Source organism: Pholcus phalangioides, unplaced genomic scaffold (genome assembly GCF_987345545.1).
Source record: "Pholcus phalangioides strain wild (caught in Gottingen) unplaced genomic scaffold, Ppha-v1.0 ptg000010l_1, whole genome shotgun sequence".
Lineage (NCBI taxonomy): Eukaryota > Metazoa > Arthropoda > Arachnida > Araneae > Pholcidae > Pholcus > Pholcus phalangioides.
Genome location: NW_028301603.1, coordinates 32,094,160 through 32,116,840, shown reverse-complemented (window position 1 = coordinate 32,116,840; position 22,681 = coordinate 32,094,160). Strand labels below are relative to the sequence as shown.

Sequence of the window (22,681 nt, the reverse complement as noted above, 5' to 3'; positions counted from 1 at the left end):
CCTACAACTACTACAATTTCAAACCTTCAATTATTTCACTTATCTCGCAGTTCAAAAAATTGATGGCAGATGGCATCACTACATAACAAGCATTACACAGAAACAAACTTCACGTTAGGTTCACATGTACATGCACGTTCCAACATGTACCAATTCGTTAGATGTTCCGCAGAGGAATATGGACAAGATGCATATGTGGTTTAGTAACAGTAGTAGTTTTGTTCATCAACCAACACCATCAGTGACTATAGATGCCCTAATCTAGCTTCAGTAAACAATGTTTGCATAATCATTTACCATGCATTCTGTAGAAAAAGCAAGGTGAAGTAAACAAGATCTTACAAGGGAGCATTGCGCACAAAGGGGAATTACACAATGTTTCCTTAGGTTTTGTCAAAGTGATTAAAAAATTTTTTTCACCATTTGATTTCATTAAATTTAAAAATGAAATTAATAATTGAACGTAAAAAAAGTACTGTTTAAAACTGTTACATGGCTTACTTAGCAACATCACTGAATGTAGAATGTATGATGTTTTTCACTAAATCAACATCTGATTCTGCGATTTCTCTGAGCCCAATGGAAAAAAAACCTTGCTTCAACTGCCCCTCATACCTTCAAGAAACAAAATTATTTAGCTAATACCATTATAATCATTGAAAAAAGCAAAAAAACTGAAGGATAGTTGCATAAAATGTTGAAAAAATACTCAACATTAACTTGTTTTATGAATATTAAAACGAGAAAAGATGCAATTTCAATCGGACATATACAGGATATGCCTTAAATACTAATTACTAGCTAAATACTATTTCTAAAACCAAAATGAAAATAATGTAAATTTTCATCAAATTAAATAATTAATACCTAAAAAGAAAACATTTACCCTGTCGACGGACTGTAGTCTGCTCCTATTCTAGGTTCAATGAGGGTCTTGTAAAATGGAGCATTTGGTCCATCAACAAGTAGATTTCCAAGTATGTTTAAAGCAAATGATTCATAAGTTTCTGTCACTCTGCAACAATGGAACAGAAATCCAATTTGTATGAATAACATAACAAAATATATATCTTGTGAACATACAACACATAATTAATGTTCACAATGGAAAATAATATGACTGTTGGAATAGAACAAACGTCCTTTAAAAACTCATAAAGGTTCATATTTATTGTGTTAGCTGATAATTATACATACTGAAATAGCATATGTGAAGATGTCGACATAATAATACCTGTTTCGTAGATACAAAATAGGCAATGAGGATAAAATTACACCCAGAAAAGATTTCATGTACTTTTCTTGAAAAACAATTACAGTATATACATGTATAAGCCGACCCCTGAAAATCGGCACGTTTTAGAAGGGGGAAAAATTTGTATATTTTCATGCAATTAAATTTACAATGAAAGAAATGATTCAAACTTTCTAATGAATTTTTTTTTGATTCTCCAAGCTCTACATTGAAAACAAATACGGTATGGCATTTTCGTTTTCATCTTCAATAGTGCTGTCATCGCCAGCGTCACTTTAAAAAAGGATGTCATCTTCAGTTCTGTCCATTGTGATACTGATACAACACTTTTTAAAGGATTTGATGATCATCTTGGTGGAAAAAAAATTCCGCACCTCATGAACTCACTGGCACACTAGGCCTATGTTGGGTTTCTTTAAAGTGCAGCTTTTTGTTGTTTCTTTTTCTTTGGAACTCATTCATTCTGGGTCCATAAATTCCCTAAAGACTTGTTGATAAAGTTTAAAAGACTGCTGGTTTAAAAGACTTGTTGATGCTCACATCTAAAGGCTGTAAAATCGAAATTAGTCCATTGTGTATCAAAGAAAATGATATATTTGATTTTTTTTCTTTGCTACAAAAATCACTCTGCTAATTATTAGCATCATCTGAAGTAGTCCAATGATGACACAGATCTTCAAACTAGCCGTGCAGAGAACATGTAACTATATGATTTGGTGAAGCGGTGGTCGATCTCCTTGAAAACTTGCCAATGTATAAGTCGATCTCTCCCCCCCCCCCAAATTAAGGAACAAGATTTTTCCAAAAAAACTTGGCTCATACACAAGTATATATGGTAAATGGAAATAAAAGTCATTTAAAAACAATCAAGTCCTAATTGGCTGATCCAGGTTAACAATACTTGAAGTTATGATAGTCAGGGCAATAGTTTTTATTTTTCTTGAGAATGTAGAACCATATTTTTTTTCAATGTTATTTCTTCTCTCTCTCTCTCTCTCACACACACACACAGTGATACTTACGCTTACAAATTTTTTAGCTAACAAAGATTTTTTTTTTTGCAATATTTCTACCTTGGCTAACAAAGGTTTTAGTTGACATGGATGCATGCTCACATAGCAAAGCAGCGGTGTGAGCTATGAGTTTTCTCATCACCCTTTATAACAATTACTGTCTTCAGAGGTTCATTGATTCAGGTCTGACTCAGAACATGGGCGGAGATACGGGGAGGGGCCCAGCATCAAAGGTAAAGCAGACTGATCTAATCTATTTATGCATATATATATTGACATCATCATGCCCCCCCCCCCCAGACTTTCAAGTCTATCTCCGCCTATATCTCAGAATCACTTTCCAGATACACCTCTATTTCCCTTCCAGAAAGCTCTTGAACCATTTCATTTAAAATTAATGATTAAGAAAGAGAAAAATGTGTTTAACAAAAAAAAAGAGCCTAGGCTTGAATGTTCCAATTCTGCATGTTCTTACAGTGCGAGACTCTTAGCATCAAACTGAATGGGTCTAAACATTCTAGGGAAATATCTGTTCTATCTGCATGTATGACACACAGAAATGAGCTGATCACACTACATAAGAGGACAATTATGAACCCGACTGGACTCTGAACATGGTGAAAAATAAAAAGATCTCCAGTTTCTCAACTTCCTGTTAAGTGTGATTTGTCCAATTGTGAGGCTGTTCATTTCAGTCTTTGGTCAGTTTTTTTTTTACAATGCTTCTTTAGCATTCATTGAGTGAAACTTATCTTCAAATTTTGGGTCATACCTATAACAAATTAAAAGCTTTTCTATAGAAACCTAGGAGAAATAGCATTGTAGTTAACAAATATGAAAGAATTATCTTTATTAGCAGAGGTATTACAGTATTTGCATTCTTATCTTGTTTTTCCACCCCCAGCCAACTTGTTGGGCAATTTGCCTGTTTTGTGGCTTCAGAATTTTTGTATAGGTTTCTCTCATTTTAGACTAGGGATCTTTCACCTTTCAGACAGCAGGAGCCAGATTGGAATTGTCCAAGAAGCCTGCGAGCCACCAACTCATACTGAGGTATTAATAATTTTAAGAATCTACACACACAGATTGTTACATGGGTTTTTAACATGGTGTAATTTACAGCGACGTCTTTATCAACGTCACTAATTTAATCTGAAATTATTTTTAATTAATTGTCAATCTTAATTGGTTTTGAAATCACTTCTTTCATCAATTTTGGAAAACTTTCGGATTAATTATACTAATCAATTCTAATCTAAAATCACTTTAAATGATTTAAAGTGAATTTAAATGAGATTTAAAGTTATTTTCCTTTAGTTATTTAATTCAATGGAAATGAAATTATTTCCTTCACAATATATCTTGAAATCATGTCTTTTCAATAACTATACAATTATTAATTTTCTAATTGTGAAATAATTTTTATCACAAATTACAAAACTGTTTTTCTCATTGATTGAAAGTAATTTTCTTTCACTAATTATGAAATTATTTGTTTCATTAGTTCTAGAATTATTTCTTTCATTAATTCCAAAATTACTTCTTTCATTAATTCCAAAATTACTTCTTTCATTAATTCCAAAATTACTTCCTTCACTAATTCTAGAATTAATTGTCTTTCAATGTTTCGACAAACAGCTCTGAGGGCCAAATGTGGCCTGCAGGCCATGTTTTGAAGCAGGGTTGCAACTAGATGCTTGGTCAGCTGGGGCAAGCATGCATTTTGGACCCCCCCCCTTCCCCTTGTAATGTTGAAGAGGTTAAAGGGTGAAATTCGCACCCTGCCTAGTCCGGCACCTAGGGTACTAGACCCACTTACTCCTCCCCCCCCCCCCAGTTGCAGCTCTGGGTTGAGACCAGGATTTAAGCTAAGGTCACATTTTTCGCAAAATGCGAAAGAAGTAGTAGCCATTTTCGCAAAAATGCCCACAGGATGTATGAAACGAGTAGAATTCCATCCATCAATCATTACATTAGCATTGTAGCATTTTGCTAAAGCTTTTCCCTTCATTTTCGCCTTTTTGTGACAGGAATTTTTTATCCAGCATACACCCTGGTTGAGACTCCTGCTTAAGACAATTTTGCTACAACACAGTTTTGAGAAGCCAATTTGAAAAATAGCAACCTTTGAAATTTGGCCCAAAGTTGGCTTTTAATCCTGAAAATGAGGTTGCAAACCAGATATGACAAAGTTAAAATGGAAGATTGTGTTGGATTTGAGGACAAATATGAATATTCAATTATAATTAGTATCTTCTTCACATGTCTGAATCAAAACTGACTGTAAAAGAATATTTTTTGATTGATTAGTTTTTATTGTATATCAAAATGCCCTTTAAAAAGAAAAAACAAATTTTTTTTGATTAATTAATTAGGGTCAATATCTTTACTGGGACCATTCGAACTAAGTAAAATACGTGTACCTCAGGTCTTAACTTGAAAAAAAAAATTATTAAAAACCATATAAAACTGTTAAAAATGAGGTACACATATTTATACTTTTTGCTCCAGAGGAGAGGCACACATATATAGATAATACTAGTCATTTAAATTTACGCACATTTGAATACCCAAAAATTTTGATTCACAGACATAGATTTGTCCCAATTATGTCCAGTAGTTAGGGTTTTACTGCATTTCAATATTTTTTAAATTTTTGCCACGAGGGAATTTGCCGTGAGACAAATTTGAATGCACAAATCCTTTAGGTTGGCAACTTTCTACTGATATTATATGAACAAGTGTTGGAAAAAAACAACTGTCTAATGAAAGCAAAATTATACTTCATATATCTGATTTATTCTCTCTAAGACAGTGCAAATTTTTCCTTACTTATTTAGGAGATAGCTCATGCTGACTGTAGTTTGTTTTTCAGGTATAGCTGCCATAGGATCAAAAGCACAATGGATGTGTTCTTCTTTCTGAAATGCAAGCATTAAAAAAATTTATATCAAGAAGTAATTTAACTCTATATTAAAAATCTAAAATTATGAAGTGCAGTTCTCAGCTCAGTAGCATATGTGTGAGTAGAAAAATCACCAATTTTTCCACAGAAACGTGATAATCAACCAATCAACGACCAATCGCAGCCTCAACGGATGATCCTATGATGATTTACAGCCAGCTACCTTTTACAGAGGTGAACCATGAAGGAATATAGCTGCACAAAAATTAACTTTTAACTCACAAAATTCAAAGGATAGAAATAGGGGAGTTACTAGAAAAAAATAAGGGGGGGGGGGGTAGAGATTCTCTGAAGTTCTCTCACTTCCTATCCGGTTACAAAATGGATCTAAGGATCAAAGACGTGACAAAAAACACTATGAATTCTTGATGACTTCATTACTGATGAACTTAATTAGCATACCCACTGCTTCAGAATGATATTTTATCCTCAAAGTAGAGAAATTTGATTCTGCAGATTATACGCAGAAAATTACTTCCATAATTTTCTATGAATAATATATGCATGCAAACTTTGCAAGTTTCAAAATAAATATCTTATAATTATAGTGGCAGATAATTTCTATGTGCAAATTTCATTCACTAATTACAAAATCTTGACAAATTGAAGCAGTTATCGACGGTCAGCTTAGTTTCCTGTATCCAGTCTGATATGAGTCATAGGAATTGGTCTCTTCTCATGACTCTTACCAGACCGGATACAGGGAACTGAGTTGACTGTAGATAATTGCTTCAATTTGTCAAGATTTTGTAATTAGCAAATGAAATTTGCACATAGAAATTATATGCCACTAGTGACTCTATCCAGTCTGATGAGTCACGGGAAGAGACCGAAAAACTCTATTCATTGCATCTGAAGATTTTTTATATGCTGAGCTCGACTATTCATCTTCCATTTATGTAATTATAATATTAGATTGAAAAATATAAAAAACTAGAAAACAATTTATAATGTTAAGAAAAAATGTTTTTATACTGGATTCATCCAGTGAACTTCATCCATGACTTCAGTGTGAACATTGATTTTTGAGAAATTCTTCAAGATGTTGTTCTCTATGATTTCCAGATGTGATTCAAGAGGAAGATCTCCATATGTGAAAAACCTAAATATTAAAAATTCACGGAACAAATTAATGTTTATAGAAAAAAAAATAGGTTATTATTCAATAGTCAGCAGAGTTTATATCAGTGTTTCCCAACATGTTGTCAGCTGACCCCAGAGGGGTCACAAGAACTTCGTAAGGGGTCCACAGGATCATTTTCATTGCAATGAATGACACATTTTGAACTGTGAATATTGTAATTCATTCACTTTTTATGATATGCAAATTATAAAAAACAATACATTTCATATTTTATGGGAGGATGATACCAAAATTGACCTTCTTGAACTATGATATCAAAAAGGTTGAAAAACACTACTTTATATGATAGAATGATCATGAGAAATTTGACATTACAATAACCTGTTTTGAAAATTTCATTTGGTTTTTCAGCATGGCAAGCAAAACCCACTCTTTGATTATGAGCCAAGTCATGCGATTCATTCATTTTTATGTTCTTGCATCTCAATATCCCTTACTACAGCGGATTCACGCTAATCCGACACATATCAGACAAGAGCTATGTTAGATTACTGGAAGGTAGTTGAAAAAAAAAACCTATTTAAATAATGTCAATTTCTGTACTTGAATACACGAAGGGCGAAATTTCAACATAGGCAAGTGAAGGATTTGCATGGAGGTGGGGGGGGGGGGGCTCCAAAATTTAAACAGCATATTCATAGACTAAGGAAACATCTTTGACAGCCCCCCTCCCTCATATCAAAGTCAGGTTCTGGACACGCAGTGGCATATTTCTCTCTTCCACATACAAACAGAGCCAGCCTGAAAATGTGCCAGAATGGCTTGATGGTAAGATGCCCATCTACCACCATGAAGGTTGCTGTTACAGTCCTGGTACAAACCCTAGGCAGGATATAGATAAGATATTTTCCCTAACGAGCTTGAGATGGTCACCGATAGACAACACCTTCATTTCCAATCCACCTCATTAATGTAGATTGGTTTTGGCAGTAAATTGCAATATAGCAATATGGCCAGAGTTGGTGTAGCAGTAAGCTTGAAAATGCCAGACTAGTGCATGGCCGGATTGCAGAGAGTCTACAGTACTGCCCCTCTCTCATGAGGCAATCTAATTCTTTTAAGAAAACATGGTTTCATTTCAAATATTTCTATATCTGTTTGAGTGCTACTTAATGATAATATTTTGGCTCAATTTAGTTCCACCCTGATTCAGTCTTATTTCAAAACCAATTTTTACCTGTGAGGAAATAAAAGAAAAATAAATTTGCTACTTGCCTACTGTTACTGGGATGATAATATTCAGCATGGGCTCGTTTCAATTCTTCCCATGTCAAACTAGGTATATTCAAAGGATCACCACCACTTTCATTGGGGTAGGCACCAGGATATAAATTGTGTAATAAATAACGAACATAAAGTTGGCTTGAATCTGACTAGACATAAAGATAGAAAGAATATAAACATTAAGTTCTTTTCAAATTTATCTTGAATGAAATTTCAAAGTTCATTCACATTGATTTAGATCAGTGATTCCCAACGTGGGTATTAATGCCCCCTGGAGGATGATGGAATGTTCCGGGGGGGGGGGGGCAGTAGAAGCTATGGGTATAACATAGGATTCTATGGGTTAGATTGCATTGGGGGGCAATGGGAGAAAAAAAAATTCTGAAGAAGAGGGCGATGGGACAAACAAGGTTGGGAAACTATGATTTAGATCAATAACTTGTTGGAAAGAAATACACAAATTAATCTCAAAACAATTTAGTAGGTAAAATTTTGAGTATGAGGTTTAGAACATTAAATTTGCCTAACATGTAAGTTGTGTTACTGAGACATATGATAATGCCTGCTAGCACCCAAATATAAACACATAACTAATATTGAGCTTGCATGAAAAAAAGCAAAATGTTGCAGACCAGGCTGAACCATTTTAGAGGATGATTTTCACAAAAGGGACTAAAATAAATACAGTGAAAAATCTGTATAATGATACTGTCTACAATGATAACCTGTCTATAACAATATTTTTTCTAGGTCCCTACAGTGTTGTAGACAGGTTTTACTGTATGTGACACTTTATTTATTTATACAATATTGTTTGGCCAAGACCTATACAAGAGGGTGCGGTGATGGGATTTGATATAAGCGATTGATGCTACATACAATATCAGAGATTGGAGTACAGTCTACAGAATCTGATGCAAGGTTGTTCCAACCAATGATTTTATAGGGAAAAACTAAATTTGAAGCAAACTGTGGATGCAAGAAAGGGTTTAAATTTTTGGGAGTGATTGAATCTATTGGAAAAATATGAAGATTTGGTTAAAATGTGGGTAGTGTCAATGTTGAAATAGCCATAGATAATTTTGAAAAATAAGGATAGGCGAGCAATATATCTATGGGAGGAAAATGGGAGAACATTAAGTTGGCGTTTGAGCTGTGTGATGCAAACAGAGGAAGACCAGCAGGTTAAAATAAAGTGGGTAGATTTATTTTGGATAGATTCCAGCTTATCTATATTGTTTTGTGTACAAGGATCCTAAATTTCGCAGACATAGAAGGGGACAGGAAGGATATAAGTTTGAAAACATAGATGTTGGAGGTGGTGTGGATGGAATATTTAAAGTTACGATGCAGAAAAAAAGTTTTTGTACGCATTTTTGAAATATATAATCCATGTGGAGGTTCCACCAAAGGTTGGCAATAATTATCATACCCAGGTATTTGTAATGGGAAACCTCTGTGATTAAAGAATTATTAATTGAGTAAGGGAATTTGAGGGGGGGGGGGGATCTCTTACAGGTAAATTTCATGAAGACTGTTTTGGAGATGTTTAGGGGTAGTTGCCAAGACGAGCACCATTCGGATATAGTGTTAAGGTTGTGCTGGAGAGAATCTTGGTCGGATCTGCTGTAAATTCTTTGATAACTAACGTAATCATCGGGGAAAAGTCTGATGGAACAATTGGCTGATAATTGTAGGTCATTAATATAAATTAGAAATGATATAAGGGAGAGGACCGATCCCTGAGGCATGCCAGACTTGACCCGGAGGTATGAGGAGTTTTGGCCCTTGAAACAGACAAACTGACTGCGATCAACAAGGAAGGCCTCCACCCATTTCAGTAATTGAACACATAAGCCAAGGTTTTGAAGTTTACTATGGGGCACCCTGTCCTGTCAAATGCTTTGAAGAAATCCAAGTATACAATATCAGTTTGTAGGTTGTTGTCAATACTATTAGATTAGTCATGAATAAAAAGGGTTAATTGGGGGGAAATATATAATGATGATTTAAAGCCGTGTTGGTTAAGAAAAAAGAAGTTAATTGAGTCATGGTGTGAACAGATTTCCTTGTGCTCGAAAAGCTTGCAGCAGGTAGAGGTGATGGCGATTGGTCTAAAATTTAAGGGATTAGAGGGAGGACCTGATTTGAGACTAGGTATTATTTTATTGATTTTTCAGTCAGAGGGCAAGCAGGAGGTATTCAATGAGACGTTGAAGATAATTAAAAGATAGTTGGAAATTTCATACTCACAGAATTTGAGAATACGGTTTGGGATCCTATCAGGGCCAGTGGAGTGTGGTTTTAATTTTTTCAGTAGATTTGAAAGGCTGTCTTTAGAAAAAAAAAACCGGTCTGGAGTTATGAAGGGAGTTGAAAAAGGAGTACTGGGGGGGGGGAAGGTTGGATGCTTTAAGGCACTGGTTCCCAAATATTTCCCCGAAGTGCGACCCCCAACCCCAGATGATGATGTGTTGATAATCAATCTGTGTTCTGCAGTAGCAATGTTTGTTCTGCAGCGTACGTTGCAGATTTTGGCATATTCTGCTTTGGGGCCCTCCAAGGAATACTAAAGAGAGTTAGGACTGATTTATTTGGCTTGAAATGGTTTGTTTTAAAATATTTTCATCAGCCACGTTTGTATTATAAATAGAACCCAGATCAATTATTCTTTTTACTCTAATGAAGCCAAGAAAACTCAAAGGATCAGACACATTTGTTTTTGAGTTAAAAGAATTAAAAAAAAAAACTTACAAAAACACCTTTCATTTCATTGAAAACGACACCCTTAAGAATTATAGGCGTTGAATCATTGCTAACATCTTTGTGCTCCAGGCGCCATGCTTCTTGGCTAAAGCATTAAAATTCAAAAGTTAAAAATAAAAAGAGCAATAGGAATGTTTAAAACAAAATTACAGACCATGATAAATATTTCACAGAGAAATGATAATACAGCAGTTCACAATCACAGGAAAAATTGCCATTATCACAGACTTCTTATTATAAGTGGATGTTTTTTGTGACATTAGTTATTTGCAAATGATGCGTTATATCATGATTTTTGTTATAAGCTATACTCATCATAACAGACTTTTACTGTAATTAGAAATTATATAAAAATAAAATTAAAAAAAAATTATTATTTTTTTAAATTTCCCCAGAATGTGTAAATGGTTCAACTCAGAAAAATAACTTGATTTATTGGCGTTAATTGTTTTCATTACACAATAGACTGTGGCTTGGAATTTTGAAACTGAAATTGTTATTCGAGCTTACCCCTTTCAGCAAGGATTTTAACCCAGGCATTTAAATTTCTCAAATTGGTGATTGCTGCACTCACCGGGAGATATTGGACATTGAAGGATGGAACACACCCTGCTTCCCATCTCAGACATCACCGAGAGACAGAAGATTAGTTTGTTTAAAAACATAAACCTATGTGCTAAATGTGCAATTTTAACACCTCTCCACATTTTGCTATATATATTATGGCAAAGCATTCTGTAAATATTCCCATTTACTTGGGGGGGGGGGGGAGAAAGCCAAATTCCTGGGGAAAAAAAGGAACTGTTATGAATATATTTCAACATACATACCAAAAATCCTTATCTCGTAAATGAGGAAAAAACACAGCATCCAGATACACTTGTAGAAGATTGCCAAAATCCTTTGCATTCTGGGATGAGAATGGATACATTGTAAAATCACTGCCTGAAAGGTGAAAAATAAAAGTTATGCTTCTCTGATTTATCCCTCTCTGATTTCAGAAACAAAAATTTTCCATAAATGAATATCTTAAATTATTCGAGTCAACACTCATTTCTATGAACCTGTACCGACTTAATAATTAGTTTTTAAAATTGAAAGTTCATAAATAGGAGGGACAATGAAAAAAATGTGGGTAATAAAAAAATGAGTTGGTCACTCACGGTTATTTGATTTCCAAAAAAATTATTTATTTTTGTTTGTTTCATCATAACATTTTGTGGAGTTAACTGGTGACAGTTGTATCCACAGCTGCACTTACTACATATAGCTGTGTGATCTTTTGAAATCTTCCAAGTTTAGCTTTGAGGCAAATAGTTTCACTTGTTGTTTCAAAAAGTTTCTGCCAATCAGAATTTTTACCTCTTTTCCTCAGCCAAGCAAGTGCCTTTCCAAGCTCCCGAAATTTCAATTTTCTGAAATATTCTTGGAATGATGGAATGCAGCTGGATCCACTTACTGTAGAAACGATCTTTTGCTGATCTTTGATAAGAGTACTCAATCTACTTTTTTTGGAATCCTGTATGTTTTGACAATTACTATCCTAGTAAGAGAGTTTTCGCATTGATTTATTTTAAAATTTTTTTAGTTCATCTTCATTTTGTTAAAATTGCGAAGTGGAAAGTACAGGGTGTTTCAAAAAGAATTATCTGATTTAAAAAATCATAACTATTTAGCTTTTGATCCGTTTTGATAGAATAATGTATAGGTAGAAAGAAGGAAATCTCGTTTCAGGTGCCAATAGGTAGCACTAACACTCCTCCTTTGGCCACCACTTCAGTGTTTGTCAAGATTGGCTTTTCCCACAGTTAGAAATCGATCGGATGACTTCATTTTCCAGCAGGATCGGGCACCACCACACTGGAGCTTGGATGATCGAAAACTTTTGAACAATCACATTCCTAAACAATGGATCGGCTGTACAGGACCTGATGATTTAGTTAAACATCACTGGCCTCCAAGATCGCTGGACCTCACAGTGCGATATCTTCTTGTGGGGGGTTTATAAAAGACTCTGTTTATTTACCTTCCTTTCCAGCTACATTAGCCGAACTGAAAATACGTATAACAGCAGCTGTGGAAGCAAACATGCTCGCAAAAGTTTGAGACAAATTTGACTACCATACAGACATATTGAGCACCTTTAATTTGCTTTGTGAAAAATCTTTATGATCAGCCATGTAATTCAAAATTAATCTTAAGTGTCTATGTTTCGTAATATACACACTTGAAATCGGGTGATTCTTTTTGAAATACCCTGTAGATGAACAGCAGTTAGTTGAAGTAGAGCTCAATCGACTCCTGACTAAAAAATTTCTTATCAATAAGCTAATGTGTTGCACTATTTCTGAAACCACCAGTTTAGCCAATTACAATGCACAAAGTGTGAATTATGTTTTTAATGCATCTTCACTTCATGATCAACCCCGCCAATAATTGAATGTGGATTTTCATGTTGGTGATGAACAAATTGGTGGACTCTCTACCTATACCCTCTTTCTGTTTTCTCTTGACATACAGAACATCTGAATCAAAGTTTACTTTTGGTTACAATGAACTCGAGGCGGCTGGAAGAATAAAATAACAGAAAAAAATCATGGAAGAAAAACGAGTTCATAAAATATAGAGTAAATAGAAATGAGAGTTAATAAAATTGAGAAGATTTTAACATTAGCTCTATGGTATGCTGTTTGGGACAGAGTACTAGTTTGTAAAAAAGTGTGTTTGTAAAATTGGAGGCTCATAAAATCCAGCGGCAACTGTATATTTCCCTCCATATAATTCACAGATTATTTGTTGAGAAAAACATCAGAATTTCTTTGAGTGGATTATTATATACCACTGCATATTATCTGTAGCTTTTTTTTCCTGAAGGGGTTGTATAAGAATAAATATTTAAAACAATAATTAAAAAAAAATAACCTTCACCATAAAAAAATTAATTAAGGAACGCTTCGCTCACTGTCTAGGTCAGTGGTGGATAACGTTTCTAGTCTATGCCGCTAGTTTCAGAGAATTTTTGTTTAACACGAGAATTCACGCATCTGCCATCTCAACTTTAAAATATGGAAAGCAGATGACAGCACCACTAAAGAATACAAAACACTCATAATGCTGACAACATAGACACATTAGGGCCACACACATATACACTCAGAACAAATGTTCTTGCCTATACTATATGTTAGAAATTCCTCAGAAGAATGTGTGCAAGGTGTCTGTATAGTTAAGTGGTAAAAGTAGGCTGTGCCACTGTAAGACCATAAATTTTATGCACCTCATGTGCAACTCTCTTAAACATAGGCTACACACTTTTACGCATCACTCATTTCTATCATTACTTTCATTTACGATCATTAGACATCCTGTATTTTTAAGGAAACTCCCAGTGTCGTCAGAAAATTTTAACTATTTTTCGAACGGGTTAGTTAGTTATTGAGGTGATTGCCAATTGGCAATGAAAGAAACCAACACTCCACTGTAACTGAGCTGGTGTGTTAACACTGATATGAACAGATAATAATGATAATCAATCAATTAAACAAACCTGTATATGCATTCATGAATGTCGCCAGTGATCTATTCATCATTTTGAAAAATGGATCTCGACACGGAAATTGTTGAGATCCACACAAAGCTAAATGTTCAAGTATATGAAAAACTCCAGTATCATTCCTAGGCGGGGTTCTTAATGCAACGCTGGAAAAATGAAGAAATCAGAACATTTATAATAGGGACATACATTACTAAATACATTAAATAATAGGTTGTATTCTGTATGTACAGCATAAAACCATCAAATTCCAATTCAATAATCATATTTTTAAAAGTTTAGGTGCCAATATAGATTTTCCAGTTAATATGGCAACTCTGCCTTGGATTTTTCAAGTCCTAGGGCTATATGCTCATCCCATGACGCACTTCATCTGATGTGGCCCCTAACCTCAGACCTCATTTTGTAAAAATGAAATAAACGGCACATTTACAGATCACCAAAGGGCTCCACGACACAGTTCTAAAGAACTTAAACGGCCCACCAACAGCACATTTACAAATCATTTAAGTGACCTGCAGTGAAGGTGCACATCACTCAAGCAACCAATGACACAGTTCCAGATCACTCAAGTGGCCCACGGCATATTTAGATATCACTCAAGTGACCTGCGGCACAGTCGTAGAGCATTTGAGTGGCCCTCAACACATTTCAAGATCGCTTGAGCAACCCAAAATACATGGTAGCTGAGTGACTAGCAGCACAGTTCCAGAGAACTTGAGTGGCCCGCAGCACATTTCCAGATCTATCAAGTGACTTGCGGCAGATCACTTAGATGGCACGTTTTCAAACCAATGAAGTGGCCCGTACTCTCCTAAAGGTTGAGCCTTATTCCTCCATGTTAGGGTGGTCAGATGTCCCGGTTTTTCGCTATTTTATGCCCTGTCCTTATTTGGCTTTCGGGATGCCTATTTGTCCCGGTTTTTGCTTGGACAATGAAATAGAATTATTTTCAATATTTTTCCCATTTTAACTTTTAATTAACATTAGATATTATAGAGATATAGATGGCTTTTTTCTCAGCCAGAGATATCAAGGAAACAGTTATTTTCCGGATATTATGCTGAGGTGAGCTCGGAAAGAAAAGTCATCACATCTCCGCCGGGACTCGAACCCAGGCCCTCTTGCATACCGGGCAAGCATGCTACCATCTACACCACTGGAGACACATGAATCTGCCTTCCTAATTTCACGCACTGTGTCGTGAGGCGTTGAAGTAGAGGCATTAGTAGCCTCTCTTAACTTCAGGAAATGGCCCCCGGGTGGGACGGTTTAGAGAGATATAGATGGCTTTTTTCTCAGCCAGAGATATCAAGGAAACAGTTATTTTCCGGATATTATGCTGAGGTGAGCTCGGAAAGAAAAGTCATCACATCTCCATCCGGTGTAGATGGTAGCATGCTTGCCCGGTACGCAAGAGGGCCTGGGTTCGAGTCCCGGCGGAGATGTGATGACTTTTCTTTCCGAGCTCACCTCAGCATAATATCCGGAAAATAACTGTTTCCTTGATTAGATATTATGCTAGGAATTCATATTTCACTATCATATTTTTGCCATGTTAATATTTTATGTAAGAAAAGGACAGCAAACACATTTTGAACCATTGTTGCCCCGTTAACATGTACAATATAGTGGTTTGAATGGGGATGGTTTGGTGAATATAAACCTGATCGTATTCCCCCCCCCCCCCCATCGTAGCTCTATTTATAAATGCATGAAATGAAAAATAAATTGACTTTTGAAGGAATTGAATTAAAAAATAAAAGTCACCTGTCCCATGGACCAGTGAATACGAGAACCTACTGGTCTGCAAAAATTGTGAGTGGTCCGTTAAACAAAAAAAAATCTCTTTTGAATAATAATAATTCATGTTTCTAAGTATATTGCCATTTAGAAAAGTAATGTGACACCAAGGGGTGCAAAAAGCCATAAGAAACAATTAGAACTGTAGTCAAACCTTATGAAGCCACCACTGTTGACTATGTGGCTTTATCAGTAAACAAGTGTAGAGGTTTAAAAAGGCGTTCCTTTTTAAATTAGTTTCAGAAAAAATTTTGCATAAGAAGATATTTGCTACTAAGAAAGTGCAATATACTGGATAGTTTTTTGGCAAGATTCAAACAGTAATACTGATTACGAAATAATTAAAAAAATATATCTTTGCATATAAATACACATGGTTATTTTTAGCATATTCAGCAAAAAATAAGACATTTTCAGGTGTCAAACTGACTGACAGTGTTTTTCGCTACTAGTCCCGCGAACAACCGCAATTTTCTTTTTCGTGGTCTAATTGTTTAATCTCTGGTCTTGGACCAATGGACCAGCAATGATTTCGATCACTGCTTATAAGTATATGGGTCATTCCCAAAAAAAATTTACAAACCATTTCCGAGACTATGTAATTTTTTTTTTACAAAATTTCAGAGCACTCTGGTAGTAATTTTAATTTTTTTTCTAGTACTTCACTTAATTCTCTGTCATATGGCATTTGTTTTTCAAAGGTTATAAGAGGAGTTTCTGGGTCACCTATCTCATTTTGTATATAATTTTGGGGGAAATAAAAGTTTATTTACATGGACTATTAAGAATATTTGAGATATCTTTATCTCAGTTACAACATTTCTGTGCATTTTGTTACAATGATGTCCACTCTGTTATAATGGTGTCCACTTTGTTACAGGAAGCATTTTTGCAGTTCACAGGCTTATACAAATACAATGCCACGAGGTGGCTGAGAAAAAGATGCCCATAACAAATATGGATATCATACATCTCAAAAATGCAGCAACCCAATTAAAAATACAATTACAAACAAGATATGCACATGATAAAATATTATACAATGCCCATAAAGAATACTTATGGTTGCCTTATTCTAAGTATGGATAGCTTCTTGATTTACCCCAACATGTTTATTGCATTATTTTTTTTTAAACATGTCAATTGTGTTCGAATTTACTACTCCCGGGGGTAATCTATTCCACTTATTAACAACCCTATTACAAAAACATTCCCTGCGACACCATAACCCAGAATTGTCTTTTACCAATCAATACTGGTGCCCCCTTGCAAAAGCAGTCGAAATCAATAAGCTAATGTATTGTAGTATTTCTGAAACCACCAGTTTATCCAATCATAATGCACAAAGTGTGAATTATGTTGTTGATGCATCTTCACTTTATGATCATGATCAACCCTGTCAAGAATTGAATGTGGATTTTCATGTTGGTGATGAACAAATTGGTGAACTCTCTACCTATCCCCCTCTTCCTATGTTTTCTCTTGACATACAGATCATCTGAATTAAAGTTTACTTTTGGTTACAATGATCTCGAGGCGGCTGGAAGAATAAAATAACAAAAAAATCATGGAAGAAAAACGAGTTCATAAAATATAGAGTTAATAGAAAGAGTACATAAAATTGAGCAGATTTTAACATTAGTTCTCTATGGCATGCTGTTCGGGACAGAATACTAGTTTGTAAAAAAGAATGTGTTTGTAAAATTGGAGGATCATAAAATCCAGCATCAACTATATATTTCCCTCCATGTAATTCACAGATTATTTGTTGAGAAAAAAACATAAGAATTTCTTTAAAAATGTAAGAACACTTCAAACTAAGATGTTAAATTATAAATAACCAACACATTGTCTGTCAGAAATAAAAAGTTTTGATTTTAAGTACCTAAAGTAAAAAATAAACTTTTGGTAGGTGCTATTTCGAAAAAATCATGAAAAACCATCAAACAGAAAAAAAAGTCAAAAATTTTAAACTGGCTTTTTTTTAGCATACTGTAAGAAATAAGCCGATTTCCTTATTTTAAGAGATAAAAACAGCAGAAAAAATAATTTTTTTCAGAGCAATATTTTTTTTTTTCGTAACAGAGTGGACAAAATCCATAATTTTTAGTCATAAAACCCACAAAATAAAATATTCATACAAAATAAAAGTGAAAAATATTTAAGAAATATTAAGTCATTGGCTATAATTTGAGATCAATTTTATTTTAAAAATTCAATTTTGAATCTTTCATTTCAAAAATGTGGAATGAACATTTTTTTGGGAGGAAATGACTCATATATACTGTATATACTTATAAGCAGCATTCAAAATCATTGCTGGTTCTCATCTCATCTCAAACTTCATGGCGTATGTCCCTTCGATCATGTATATACGAGACAGGACATCTGGTATCCATAGCTCCCATATCATGATGCTTTATTCGTTTTTGCATCTCTGTGTAGAAGTGATGCGATAATATTTTCATAATACATTGTTAGTTTGCTAATTTTACACTGTAATGCCCACAAAATAAGAATTTTTAAAATGTCCCAGCTATTATTAATGAATGTCCCGGTTTCCAACGATTTCCAGGATTTGCCCCAGTTTTGCAAGCACCTCATATGGTCACCCCCCCCCCCACTTCATGTTATTTCTTCATAAGTGGGTCTAATTGTCTAATTGTACTATAATCATAGAACTGAATCCACAAAAATCAAGGGTTACCTGAAAAGATTATTTTTGTCATTCCTAGCAATATGAAGATGATCTGCACCAGTTTTTTCATGTTGCAGTCTCATGGCAGCAAGCTGGAGTTCAGGAACTTCTCCAATCTATAAATATAAAATTAAATATAGACATATCTTCTCACATGAACTACGTGAATTTTTTTTCTTGCAAAATTGGGGAGGGGGGATAGGAGTAGTTGACTGATAAATCAGTATCACCATTACTTAGAATTAACTGACATAATACAGAGAAACCTGTATAGAAAGGAATCTCAGTGGACCAACATTATTTTCTGTTTTAAAACCAGCAACTGCTCAAACAAGCGTCTGTGAACAGTGACACAAGTTTCAAATAATTTGTAGTAGTTACCACTGTGCATTGGCACAAAAATACTAGGCATGTCTGGTATGGTTCCAGCAATCCATGAATCCTGGCAAACAAGATATGAAATTGGAATCAATACAATCATCATAGATAAAGGCTCTTTTACGCGAGTTAAATGGTCGAGTCAGTGGTTTTCAAGATGTGCATCATGGTTCCTGGGGAAGGGCATCGCCAACCTCTGTCAGGGACGACATGGTGAGCTGGAGATATTAATGTGTGTATGAGCCCACATCCTGTAGCAGGACAACATAGGCTGGATCTTTGGTGGGCCTCCCACGCCAGATTTTTTGCAGGCTCTTCTATAGTGAATTTATAGAATGAAAAAACAAAGTAATAATAGTTCCGTACCCCAGGGCTACAGCTCTGGCATGCTCACCCTTGTAGGGGGGGGGGGGGTCATGGATCTATCGACTCTTTATTAGACTATTCTGGGGAGACATGGATGACAAAAGTTTGAGAACCAAGTTTGTATAGATAAGGATTAAGCAGTTAACTAAATAGTAAGTTGGAAAGTACTTCAAAATCAGTCCCAATGTAAGAAACAAAGTAGTGAATGATTTGAAGTACGAAAGCCTTTATAACCAAGTGAAGATGAAGTTTGGGAAGAAAATTCACATTCCTCTGTGGGGAATCAAACTATCAACTTCTCCTGTCCAGGTATAGCCCAGTTCGGTGCTCATACATATGATCTAAGGCAGCTGTTCTCAACTTTTTTTCACTTGCAGAGCCCTTTCAGGTTCAAAATTTCTATAGTGGAGCCCTGTAAGCTTCTTTTTTTTTATTCATTAAAGTTACTGATTTATTTTTATAATTTTAAATAAATAAATAAATATATTTCTTCTCTATAATTTACTGGTTTTTTTTAATTTTCCTTGAGTGGCTGCGGGACCTCTAGGGAATGCACACAAAGCCCCATGAGCTCTGCAGAGCACCAGTCACAAGCTGCTGCTCTAAGGGAAGAAAATATCTGTAGCTCAATAGTAGAGCACTCATCCAGACAGTGAGAGGTTCATGGCCCCACAGAGGAATGTGAATTTTTTTTTTTTGTAAAACTACCATATTGTGAGATTCAGGAGAAAAGAATGGAAAGAAGGCCTAAAAGAAAACAGGAGTCGCGAGAGAAAGAAAAGAGAACGAACTGAGACATTCGAAAAATAGAGAGGAGTGTGAAAGTTTGTACTGAAGAGACAGGACAGTTTCAATTGAAGTGTTGGATAATAAATGAAATAAAGTGTCGTTTTCTTCTTTTCGGAGTCTAGAACCCAGTTATTTCATCCTGAAATCGTAGTATAGGTACAGCCGAGGAAGTATGACCGATAAGAAGTTGGGAAAAAGTGGCATTCAGGTTTTTTTGTGGGAATATTTCATTTATAATTTGTTCTCAGGATTGCATTAGGATTTTTTGAAGTTGTACATTTCATATTTCCACTTTAATTAATTTTTTTGCATACTAGCCATTATAATTTTAATCCAACAATCGTGTTTTTATTGAACCCACAGACTTTTTTTTTTGCTCTGACTGTTGTATTATCTAAAATACAGTCCAGGTTTTTATTATTTTAAATCTTGTATTTGGTCTGCGATGTTATATTTTCAATTTCGATCCCTTGTTTAGATTATGAATGTTGTTTTGTTACTGTTTTTGACGTTCGTTTTTTTATCTTCTTTTTTTTAACTGCCATAGTATTATCCCTTTTTCGTAATGTGTTACCCAATTTTTTTTCTTGCTTGGCAAGAAATATGTCTGAACGCATGACTCCATTTCACTCTTGGCGACTTCTCATCATGCTTTCTGACATTTTAAATTTAGTTACCCGCCAAAAAGGGATTATACTATAACTATTCTGGCACGAGTTACTTTGCGCTTGTGTAGATTTGTTCTATCTCCTTCAACATTTGTGCAATGATGAATTTTGAAACAACACGCATTTAATTTTACATGACACAAAGCTCTACCGGAACAGCTGTCGTATGGTCCGCCACTTGGCGATTATTTGGCACCACACATGTCTGATGGCCCGACGAAGAGTCGCCAAGGCCGTCAGACACTACGGAAGCCGAAAAAAAAACCATCAGCGTGCAAAACATAATAGACACCACCAAGCATAAAAATCGAAAAAATATCAGTTAAAAAAAATTACACCTGGCCCATTTTTTTAATAATTAAAAGATCGGGGCATAAGGAATTCCGGGCATAAATATTCTATGTATTAAAACTAAAACCCGGACCCCTTTTTTAATAAACGGATCCGGGCATGAAAAATTCTGTAGGTTCACTTTAACTAATAAACCGATAAAACGGAAGGCATGGCAATGGATGAATAACTAATAAATACAACGAAATAATAAAACGGTATGATACAACCTGAGCAGTAGATAATAATCCGTAATGACGTAAGCTACAGAAGGGAGGAATAATAATGAGAGAGAGAGAGACGAGCTGGAAATGGAACAACGGCTGCTTAGAATTTTTGAAAAAATGCGGTGAACAAAAGAAAAAAAAAAAAATCCTGTTTGGTGAAGCTAGCGCCATCTAGTATCACCCAATGAAACCGGGAAAATGTTAAAAAAATACGACAACCCAGAGAAGCATTATGACGATCTTGGCGACTTATCGCGAGAAAAAAGTCGCCAAAGTCGTGGCGGACCATACTGCATCTGTTCCGCTCTACCTTGTACTCTTAAAGGGAAATTTTTTTCAAGTAATATTGTCTAAACATAAACACATGTTATCCTGATCCATGATCAGTATTCAATGTCAATGTCTAAAATATATATACAATAAAACCTCTCTTTAGTGGACACTGGTGGGACAAAAAAAAATCTTGCGTAAAAGAGGAGGAGTGACTGTTAATTAGGTGTTCGAAATGCATACTTTTTGTTATACAAGGGACAAATTATTATTTGGCCGTAAAAGAGGGGTCACCGTTAACAGAGGTTTTACTGTAATTGAAAAGCTAGCTACCTGTGCAACTCTGTACCCAGATATCTGATCACCAACTTGGTACTTCAATACTTGATCTATCGGAGAAGATGATCTAATGCATTGCTTCGCTTGAGTTGAAGTGAACCTGAGGTGACAATTGAATAAAAATTACAATGACCGGAAAACAAACTAAAAGAACAAAATGCCGGGTGTTAAAAAAAATAACACATAAATATACCATTTTAAGATTTTAATAGAAATACTTAGAAACGAAATCATTTTTAACCTCTTAGCAGTGAGCAACGAATTCCGGCAAAACAGTGACATTATTATCACACGGAAAGGAAATGCAAAGTCAATGAAATAATTCGAGGTAAGTATTGCAACAACATGCGGTAAAATCAAGTTCGTGGAGTTAGGAGGTAGTAAACAAACGCTAGCTAGTTTCCGCGACGGTTATTTTAAACTTAATGGAGTCATTCTATCTCTATTAAAAATTGAAATGAAATCAAAATGGGAAATTAAAATATGGGATATAAACAGAAAATCATTTTAAAAACAATTGATTTCCAACTTTGTAAAATCATGACGTCACGTATTCAATGCACATCGAAACTTTGCAGGCGATTTTCTATTTGACAAATATTTGACCTCATTTTGATAAATATTCATCGTTTTTTTTTTCCATTTAAACAGGTATTGGCCTTGTTGTTACAGTTCTTAAAAGAAATTCATAATCACCACACGAATCATTATAGATTTTAAAATTAGATGAGAAAGCACCATCAAACAAGGGATGATTCCTATCCGTCGTCTGCTTCTCTCGAGCATGGGCGGAGATACGGGGGGGGGGGACTCCTCCCCCCCCCCCCGCGTCAAAAGTGGAGTCGACTGATCTAATCATCGAGCTTATATTACGGGAGGGAGCATCCAGCCGC

General features: G+C 35.1%; 1 protein-coding gene across 1 annotated transcript in view; it reads right to left on the bottom strand.

The window, feature by feature from the left end:
- Window positions 1–22,179, bottom strand: part of LOC149081290 (presequence protease, mitochondrial) — a 45,859-nt gene extending 23,680 nt beyond the window's left edge. Inside the window, exons 1-11 of the mRNA XM_089238128.1 lie at window positions 22,030–22,179; window positions 21,783–21,888; window positions 18,431–18,537; window positions 13,915–14,066; window positions 11,198–11,312; window positions 10,356–10,452; window positions 7,593–7,750; window positions 6,209–6,335; window positions 5,101–5,189; window positions 887–1,015; window positions 502–615 (exon numbers count right to left, since the gene is read on the bottom strand). Coding sequence (XP_089094254.1) covers window positions 502–615; window positions 887–1,015; window positions 5,101–5,189; window positions 6,209–6,335; window positions 7,593–7,750; window positions 10,356–10,452; window positions 11,198–11,312; window positions 13,915–14,066; window positions 18,431–18,537; window positions 21,783–21,888; window positions 22,030–22,070 — 1,235 coding nt within the window. The 5' untranslated portion in view covers window positions 22,071–22,179. The remainder of the gene's footprint in view (window positions 1–501; window positions 616–886; window positions 1,016–5,100; window positions 5,190–6,208; window positions 6,336–7,592; window positions 7,751–10,355; window positions 10,453–11,197; window positions 11,313–13,914; window positions 14,067–18,430; window positions 18,538–21,782; window positions 21,889–22,029) is intronic.
- Between the last annotated feature and the right edge of the window lie 502 nt (window positions 22,180–22,681).